The sequence below is a fragment of the Erythrolamprus reginae genome, chromosome 1 (genome assembly GCF_031021105.1).
Source record: "Erythrolamprus reginae isolate rEryReg1 chromosome 1, rEryReg1.hap1, whole genome shotgun sequence".
NCBI classification, from domain to species: domain Eukaryota; kingdom Metazoa; phylum Chordata; class Lepidosauria; order Squamata; family Dipsadidae; genus Erythrolamprus; species Erythrolamprus reginae.
In genome coordinates, this window is record NC_091950.1 from 411,455,035 (window position 1) to 411,465,447 (window position 10,413).

The 10,413-nt window shown below is 43.0% G+C and overlaps 1 protein-coding gene across 1 annotated transcript in view; it reads left to right on the forward strand.

Annotated features, from left to right (window-relative positions):
* The window catches only part of CLUH (clustered mitochondria homolog), a 145,726-nt gene extending 136,565 nt beyond the window's left edge, over positions 1 to 9,161 (forward strand). The window contains 3 exon segments of the mRNA XM_070735238.1: positions 461 to 595; positions 2,174 to 2,247; positions 7,364 to 9,161. Coding sequence (XP_070591339.1) covers positions 461 to 595; positions 2,174 to 2,247; positions 7,364 to 7,511 — 357 coding nt within the window. The 3' untranslated portion in view covers positions 7,512 to 9,161.
* The last annotated feature ends 1,252 nt before the right edge of the window (positions 9,162 to 10,413 follow it).

The following is a 10,413-nucleotide window of genomic DNA, read 5'->3' on the forward strand; positions in this document are numbered from 1 at the left end:
GGGATGGCTTGTGATACTGTCCATAGCCAAAAATGGTGTACTTACTTCCGCATCTCTACTTCGCGGAAATTCGACTTTCGTGGGTGGTCTCGGAACGCATCCCCCGCAGAAATCGAGGGAACACTGTATAGGGAAAAAACCAGGGAAGTATTTTTTTTAATTAATATTTTTTAAAAACCGTGGTATAGACTTTTCGCAAAGTTTGAACCCGCGAAAATCGAGGGAATACTGTATATTGATTGAATAGTTGAACTGTGGGTTTTAACTGGGGTTTTATAGGTTTATAGTTAATATTTGACTTATTTTTTATTGTAATTGTACTTTTTTGTTATTGTAAGACGCCCTGAGTCCTTCGGGATTGGGCAGCATAGAACTCAAATTAAATAAATAAAATAAATGAATAATTAAGTCTAATTGTTATGGCTATTGTTATGGCTCATCCTGTGTCTTTCCTGTCTAGCTTGGTGAGCATCACGAGAAGACCAAAGAAAGCTCAGAGTACTTGAAATATTTGACTCAACAAGCTGTGGCCCTACAACGCACAATGAATGAGATCTACAAAAATGGATCCAACGCCAATATTATGCCCTTGAAAGTGAGTTTTCCCCTATCACAGGGGTCTCCCCACCCCCCACCCCTCTGGTTCATGGACCGGCACCAGATCAGCCGCATACCAGAAACCAGTCCACGCAAACAAGCGAAACTCTATCGAAGGGATGCAGGCAGTACATGAAACTACGCTTCCTCTGGTCCAGGGAGAAACCTCTCCCTGGAACTGGACCCTGGTGCCCAAAAGGTTGGAGGACACCAGGGGTCGGTTCCCTTTTTTTTTTACTACCGGTTCTGTGGGCATGTTTTTGGGGGGGGGCATGTGAACGAGTGGGTGTGGCCAAATTGACATCACTCACGCCCATGCCCACTCAGTCACTTAGCCACACCCACAGAACTGGCAAAATTTCTGGCAAAGAAATTATTATTGTTGTTGTTATTATTATTGTTATCATTATCATCATCATCATCTCTGGGCACACTGAGAATATATCTATATAACATTTAAATATTTAAATATATTTAAATATAAATAATATTTAAATATATAGCATTTAAATATGTTAAATAAGGTTCAGGAGGGAAGTGTTTTTAATAGGAAAGTGAACACAAGAACAAAGGGGCACAATCTGTTGTTAGTTGGGGGAAGGATCAAAAGCAATGGGAGAAAATATTATTTTACTGAAAGAGTAGTAGATCCTTGGAACAAACTTCCAGCAGACGTGGTTAGTAAATCCACAGTAACTGAATTTAAACGTGCCTGGGATAAACATATATGCATCCTAAGATAAAATACAGGAAATAGTATAAGGGCAGACTAGATGGACCATGAGGTCTTTTTCTGCTGTCAGTCTTCTATGTTTCTATGTGCTGAACAAAACTCCACATTGGTGACAGGAAGGGCATCTGGCCATTAAAACACTCTGCTAGCTCCATTCAGTTGTTGTTGTTGTTGTTGTTGTTGTTGTTGTTATTATTATTATTATTATTAATAATAATAATAATTAGATTTGTATGCCCAGATTCCACCCGGCAAGGGGTTTGCACCCTGACTCAGCTGAGAAGGGAGGCATAGAAATCTAATTAAATAAATAAATAAATAAATAAATTGTGGGGTCATAAAATGAAGATGATGATGATGATGAATGTTATTTTTCAGTAGCATCACTTTCCCTTGGGTGGGGGAAAATTAAATAAAAATGAAACATATTATTTCACATTTGCAGTATTTTGCCTTAACTGTTGGCATTTTTTAAAAAAAATATGGGCTTTGGATTTTTCTCTGCCCCTGCAGGAACATTACTACCATTCAACCTGCATTTTGGGAGGAAGGGAAGAATCTCCATTTTTCAGTTGAAAGACCGTTGTTGGCTCAGCGGGGATTTGAACACAGCTCTTTTTCCCCTAAACAAAATTTATTCATGGTTTTGTCCTAAATGTGCTTTCCAAAAGTCAAGTTGAATATATTTTTTTTTTGGGGGGGGGGGGGGGGCTGTTATTCTAAATCATTTCGCTTCTCATCCAAGTTAGAACTGAGGAAGTTTCTTGGATAAGAAGTAAAATGTGAATTTGGGTTCTCATCTTTTCTGAACGTGGCACTAAACTAGGCTTGTTCACATCCTAGTTCACAGCTCCCAGCATGGCCAGCGTCTTAGAGCAGCTGAATATTATCAATGGAATCCTTTTCATTCCACTAAGGTAAGGAATCCGGGCATTCACTGCCCTAATGTTGCTCCACTTCAAGCCATAATAAGTAAATATCTGTATCTGTCTGTCTATTTGTCTATCTTATCTAATTTATCTATCATATCTATCTATCTTATCAATCATTATCTATCTATCTATCTATCATTATCTATCTGTCTCATTATCTATCATATCTATCACACAATCTGAAGTTAGTTGGGGGAAAGATCAAAAGCAACATGAGAAAATCTTATTTTACTGAAAGAGTAGTAGATCCTTGGAATAAACCTCCAGCAGACGTGGTTGGTAAATCCACAGTAACTGAATTGAAACCTGCCTGGGATAAACATATATCCATCCTAAGATAAAAATACAGGAAATAGTATAAGGGCAGACTAGATGGACCATGAGGTCTTTTTCTGCCGTCAGTCTTCTATGGTGTTTTTTTTTTAGGTTTTAAAACATTTTATTTTAAAAAATAACTTAGTTCCAATTAAATTTGTACACATGCATGTGGGATTTAACTACAATTATACAGTCTGTTACTAGAAACTAGTCTCTAGCTTTGCTATCCTACTTGTAATATGATGGTGCTGTCCATTCAATCATGTCTGATTCTTCGTGATTCTATGGACTAGCCCTCTGCAAATTTTCTGATCTTATATGGTTTTTTTTCATTTGCTTTATGCTCTGGTTGGGGGTGACTGATAGTATCTGCTCACCCTGTTTTTTGGCAGCATCATTTTCTCTTACTGCTGACCATTCCAAGGTCAGTCTTATCTATCTATCTATATCTATCATTATATATCTATCTATCATGTCTGTCTGTCTATCTATCTATCTATCTATCTATCTATCTATCTATCTACCTACCTACCTACCTTATTTTTTTCGGAGTATAAGACGCACCTTATTTTGCGAGGAGGAAAATAGGGAAAAGAATGTGCTTACCAGGTATTGATCTGGCTAGTGTCCTTAGTCTGGTCAGCTTCATCACATTATTTTATCCCCTGGTTAAGGGCTTAAAAAATATTATTCTGAGAGAGTAACAATGAAAGAGCTTGCAAGCCAGTAAGAGCTGGGGACATCATTAGCACCTGGAAAGAAATAGTCTGAGCAAGTAGAGCAATGGAAAAAACCCTGCAAAGTCTTAGGGCTTGGAAAACATTCTTTGCAGAGAGAAACAAGGAAAGAGCCTGCAAGGTAAGAGCTGAGAAGATCGTTAGCAGCTAGTTAGGGCTGGGGGGAAAAAGCTACATTCAGAGTATAAGATACACCTTAATTATCAGCCTCTTTTATAGAGGAAAAAGATGTATCTTATACACCAAAAATACAGTATCTATCTATCTAATCTATTAATTGGCCACCCATCTTACCACAGGGTAACTCTGTTACACAGATGTTCCAAGGTTCGGCTTACGGTCATTCACACACAGCCCTGGAAAATGGCCACACACAAATCACTTTCAACCAAACACTGAGGCACAAATAATTCTTTCAAGTATAGGGAGGCCCAGTGAATTTAAAACAGTAGGAAAACTTTATTGCTTACCCTGTATATAACCTGCTCTTTCTCACATGTGTACACACTTACACTCCTCCTCATTTACTCACGTGCTTCAACTAGGCAGGCAGGCACTAGGCAAAAAGAAGGAAGCTGCCACGCCTGGATCCGAAGAAGACTGAAAGAGTGGGGGACAGACAGACATATACAGATATTTACTTATTATGGCTCTTTTAATCCTCTCAAGACCTTGCATTGTTCATTCACAAGAGTGACGGCCCCATTGACTTACAAGTCTGTTAAGCTATTTATGGGTCTTGGGGAGGGTTTTCCCATGTGCTCAAGGCAGGATTATGTTACCTGGTCCACATTACATTTTTTTCCCTCTTCATTTCCTGATCAGCTTTGGTTCCTCCTTAAGTAACTTTCCCTAAGGGGCTTTTCCTGGTTCTTTTACCTGTTCTGTCGGGATCTCTGGTAGAATCCTCCCAAAAATTCACAGGTACAAATTTCAGACACACAAACGTTTGAAAATTCAAAACAATGTTCTTTATAATGAAAATTCACTTAACTTAAGCCCTCTTTTGGTATAGCAAAGAACACTCCTCTCCAAACAAACTGGTAATTTGTACAAGCTCCTTATCAGTTCTGTGATACTTAGCTTGCAGCTGTGAGGCAATTCACAGTCCTTCTTCTTTCACAAAGTGAAACACACTTTGCTCTGGTTTAGTTTCAAAGCGGGGAAAAATCAGCACACAAAAGGTCAAAGTTGGTAAAGCAGTCATGAAACACAACGATCAGATAATCCTCCACAATGGCCAAACCCACAGGCTGCTATTTATAGCAGCCTCACTAATTACCACAGCCCCACCCAACCACAGGTGGCTTCATTTTCTTTGATAATAATCTCTCAGTTGTTGTTGCCTATGCATCGCTCTCCGCATGCGTGGCTGTATCATTAATTCTAGTTCTGAATCCAAGGAGGAGCTAGATAATTGATCTCCCTCTGAGCTGTCTGCCACACTCTCCTCCTCCCTGTCACTCATGTCTTCTTTGTCAGAGGAGCCTTCATTAGCAGATTCCACCGGGGGCAAAACAGGCCTGCAGCATGTGGATGTCTCCCCCACATCCACAGTCCTTGGGGCAGGAGCTGGGCCAGAGCTAACCACAACATTTACCCATCCTGCTTATGTGCTTGGTACATCTTCAGTCTTACAATGTCCAAATTAAACCTGGTGGCCTTCTGCATTTCAGGCTGAGAGTGTTCCTGGCCAAAAAAATGACCTCTCAGAGTCTTGCTTTTAAAGAAGGAAGACAGCCTAGCTTCTGTTATGAATGGCCCACACCCGGCTCACCTGTTCACAGATTTCGAGGACCAGGAGATGGAGGAATACTGGCATGGCAGGCCAGTGTTCTTGCCATCTGAGAGTGAAGGGGGGAAATGGAGACAAGGGAACCACCCGAGACCGTAGAACCCCCAGTCAAGGGTATTGTCTAAGTCAGAAGACAATGGGGACTTTGAGGACCACCTCTTAGATGCGAGGGTCAGAAGAATAAGAGCCAGGCATGAATATCACTCTAGCAGAGGTTCTAGGCATTAATTAGACCTATGGGACATTTAGCCACACCTTGTCAGTATATATAGGACAGGCTGGTGGGAGAAGAGATGTGGCGAGCAACGTTCATCAGGAAGACGGTGCCTCGAGAGAGCCTGCTTCTGATTCCATGGATTTTGGTTCCTGTGTTTACAGAAGATGATTAAGCCCTGAATAGTGAGTGAAATGAAAAATACCAGAGACAACACATTAGCGAAGATTTATGCCTCTAGCTGGCTTGCATCCCAGAATGTTATCTATGCTCCGCAGACGGGAATGCTGTCAGCCTGAAATGCCTTAGTATTCACTTATTTCTTGCTGGACTTTGTGTGGCGGCCCCGACTCTCTGGAACCAACTCCCCCCAGAGATTAGAACTGCCCCTACTCTCCCTGCCTTCCGTAAACTCCTTAAAACCCACCTTTGCCGTCAGGCATGGGGGAACTGAAACACCTCCCCCGGGCATGTACAATTTGTGCATGGTATGTTTGTGTGTGTGTTTGTTAGTAAATGGGGTTCTTTTTAAATCTTTTTAAATATTTTAAATTTATTTGGATTTGTCATGATTTGCTGTATCTTGCTGTGAGCCGCCCCGAGTCTGCAGAGAGGGGCGGCATACAAATCTAAATAATAAATATAAATAAATAAATAATAATATTTATTTGTTGCATTTATATTCCACTCACTCTGAAACAGACTCTGAGTGGCTAACAACGGTTATAAATATAATGCTGATAAAAAGAGCAATTAAAAATATCAATAAAACCTACAATACAAAAACTATTATATATAAAAACAATACATACTAACATTCAATCCTAATTCCAGGCCTGCCGGAAACGCCAGGTCTTGACGGCTTTCCGGAAGACCGGTAGGGAGGAGATAATGCGAATCTCTGGGGGCAGTTGATTCCATAGGGTTGGAGCCACCACAGAGAAGGCTCTTCCCCGAGGTCCCACCAGCCAGCGTTGTTTGGTAGACGGGTCCTGGAGAAGGTTGACTCTCTGGGTCCTTACTCGCCGCAGCGAGGTATGAGGGAGGAGGCGATCCCATAAATAGTCTCACCATGAAAAAATTTGCTTCGATCAATGTTTCAAGCATGTGAAACATCTTTTGGCTGTGGCAAGGGGGGCGTTTGCCCAGGTTCGCCTGGTGCACCAGTTGCAGCCCTATTTGAACCGGGAGTCACTGCTCAGTCACTCATGCCCTCATCACCTCGAGGCTCGACTACTGTAATGTTCTCTACATGGGGCTACCTTTGAAAAGTGTTCGGAAACTTCAGGTCGTGCAGAATGCAGCTGCGAGAGCAATCATGGGCTTTCCCAAATATGCCCATCTTACACCAACACTCCGCAGTCTGCATTGGTTGCCGATCAGTTTCCGGTCACAATTCAAAGTGTTGGTTATGACCTATAAAGCCCTTCATGGCACCGGACCAGACTATCTCAGGGACCGTCTACTGCTGCACGAATACCAGCAACCAGTTAGGTCCCACAGAGTGGGTCTTCTCCAGTTCCCGTCAACTAAACAATGTCGCTTGGCAGGACCCAGGGGAAGAGCCTTCTCTGTGGCGGCCCCGACCCTCTGGAACCAACTCCCCCCAGAGATTAGAATTGCCCCCACCCTCCTCTCCTTTCGTAAGCTTCTTAAAACCCACCTCTGCCGCCAGGCATGGGGGAATTGAGATACTCTTTCCCCCTAGGCCTTTACAATTTTATGCATGGTATGTCTGTATGTATGTTTGGTTTTACAATAGGGGTTTTTAACTGTTTATATTGGATTGTCATATGCTGTTTACTACTGTTGTTAGCCGCCCCGAGTCTACGGAGAGGGGCGGCATACAAATCCAATAAAATCAAATCAATCGAATCAAATGTGTGGGTTTGCTTTCTAATAATTGATTCGGCCAAACAGAACATCTTCCTTCAGTGCACCAAGTCCAAAACCATCCCTCTTCCTTCTGATAATTGCCTCCGAACGGAAGCTTCCCACAGGAGGAGTAATTTCCTTATTTTTCTCCTCTTTCCACAGCCAAAAAGATTTAGAGAGCCTTAAAGCCGAGGTACAGAGACGACAGCAGCTGCAGGAATCCTTCCGGAGCGGCGATCAGGCGGAAACCGAAGAAAAAACCCCTGAAGAGAAAGACCCAAGCCAGCCCGTCCATCCCAACACCCCTTAGAGCTCTAAAAGGGCTTTTTAGTTCACTGGTCCTCACCACAGAATCTGCCCCAGGAGGTTCAAGCCTCACCTTGGGGACAGTTTTTGGCAATGTTGTTTGTTTCTGGGGAAGGGGTAATTTTTTTTTTTCGTTGTGTTTTGATTTGCACTGGTACAATGAATTTACAATGCAAAAGAACAAATTTTTTGGAAAAGTTAAAGCCTACCTGTCTATAAACTACCCACCCACAGGCATCTCAGGTGGCGCGGAGCATCAAAGCTCTGCGCCCCAAAATTTCCCGGCTAGACATAGACCAAGGATGCTGCACCGAGGTAGCGAGAGAGGAAGAAGAGGGGCAGGAGTTGTATGTTGCGTGTATGTGTGTGTGAGTGTATCATCCATCCATTTCTACTGTGTACATAAGAGATTTAATTCCAAGTGAGGGATAATATAATATTTCTCAGGTCATTTTTATGTTGACTTTAAGAAAAGGACATTTAACTTTGCAAAAAGTTTTGCCCATTTACCCCCATTGCTATGGATTTTAAAACGTATATATTTTTCCTTCTTCTTCTTCCTCCCTTCCTTTCTTCCTGCCTTTAAGCCTCAGCCCCTTAAAACACTGTTTAGGTGTCTGCAACATTATAAATATTATATATTAAATATAAATTCAGCCATATTTTTATCTGAATATTGATTTTTTTAAAAAAGCCCAAACGGATTTGATACGGAAGAGACAAACTTTTGAGGCACGTAAAAATCCCGCCACTGGGTTCCATCCAGGTGCCACGTTTAGCTTTATGGTTAGGAGAGGGCGAAATAAAACAGGGAGTATTTTTATTATTTTGGTTTGCAACTTTGTCACGTCCCAGGAATAAAACGAAAGACAAGAGTGCCTAAATAAATTCCTTCGGGTATCCACAAAATGGAATAAGGTAAAAGAAGTCCCAAAGAAAGTACAGGAACCAGAATGTTTAAACCCACTTTCAAATATTGGTTGAACAGAAGTGTTTCCTTCCCTCCACCTCTCCCTCCCAAGCAGAGGTGGGCTGCTAAGGGGGAACAGGGATGGGTGCTCGCCCCCCGCGGCTCTGATTGCTGGCGGAGTCCAGCGCAATTCTGCTACTACACCTGGGCAGGTAGCAAAATCATGCACGGACACACAGGTTCGCCCAGGTGCAGTAGCAGAATTGCGCTGGACTCCGCTAGCACTCAGAGCCACGGGGGGGGGGGGGCAAGCACACGTCCCCATTCCACCTTAGCAGCCTACCAATGGCTTCCACTGGCCGCCACTGAGTTCCAGGTCTTGGGAAGGGCCGGTGGTGGTCTCGTACTACCCTTGAAACCTGTCAACGTCTGCATCACCGCACTGTCCCACTTGCCTCTTGGCTAATCCTCAGTGCCTGTGTGTTCCCCCTGCCCGCCCCCTCCTTCCAGAGGAGGGCGGGGGGACAATTTGCACAAAAGGAAACCCATCAAGCCAGAGCATCCTTGGAACAGAGGGTGAGATGGGGAAAGTTGTGAGGGAAGCGGTGGACACGTCCAACCAAGATTACCATCCACGGAGGGAAAAAGCGAACCGCTGCCCCAGCAGTAGAATCGAATCAATGTCTCTTTTGTTTTCTAAGGTTTATCTGTGAATGTATTAAAAACTGAGAATCATGAATTGAATGCTGCATCTGCTGTTCATTTCTCTTCTCTCTGGCCGAAGCCCATATATTTTCCACCAGGTAGAGAAGTAAACAGGACCGACGGTGTGTTTTGCGAAGGGGGGGTAAGGCTCCCTGTCATCTCACAGCTCTGCCTTGGGGCCAATCCTGCTCTCCAAAAAAGGCAACTTCCGATGCTGAAAACACAAGAGACCTCTCCGCGTTGTTGGGGCCTTTTGGTTTTCTAAAATAAAATAGAATTCTTTATTGGCCAAGTGTGATTGGACACTCAAGGAATTTGTCTTTGGTGCCTATGCTCTCAGTGTACATAAAAAGATACATTTGTCAAGAATCATGAGGTACAACGCTTAATTATTGTCATGGGGGTCAAATAATCAGGAAACAATATTAATAAAAGTCTTAAGGATGCAAGTAACAAGTTAGTCATACAGTCGTAAGCGGGAAGAAATGGGTGATGGGGAATGATGAGAAAAAACTAGTAGTAATTGTATCGCAGACTTAGTAAATAGTTTGACAGTGTTGAGGGAAGTATTTAGCAGAGTGGGGGCATTCAGGGAAAAACTGTTCTTGTGTCTAGTTGTCTTGGTGTGCAGTGCTCTAGCGATGTTTTGAGGGTAGGAGTTGAAACAGTTTGTGTCCAGGATGCGAGGGGTCAGTAAATATTTTCACATCCCTCTTTTTGACTCGTGCAGTATACAGGTCCTCAATGGAAGGCAGGTCGGCAGCCATTGTTTTTTCTGCAGTTCTGATTATCCTCTAAAGTCTATGTTGGTCTTGTTGGGTTGCAGAACCAAACCAGACAGTTATGGAGGTGCAGATGAGAGACTCAGTGATTCCTCTGTAGAACTATATCAGCAGCTCCTTGGGCAGTTTGAGCTTCCTGAGTTGGCGCAGAATTACATTCTAAGCCAGGGTGTCAAATTCGTGGTCATCTAGTGACGTGGCACATTTTTTTCTCCACCTCACTAAAACTGGGGTGGGCATGAGCAGCACATGACGCATCCGGCTAGTGGACTGCGAGTTGACACCCCCGTTTTAGGGGAACAGAAGAAATGTGACCCTTCTGCCATGGAGCAGCATCCATCTTTGCCCACATTACAAATGCGTCATTGTGGACAGGAAAAACGATGCTGTTCGGAGTTGTCAAACTCCAGGGGTACTTTGTGGACCTATTAGCCCACAAAATGTGTCCCCCTTGACCCAAAGTCCCATAATGTTCTGTCGGGCTCTCTGGTAGAATCCTCCCAAAAATT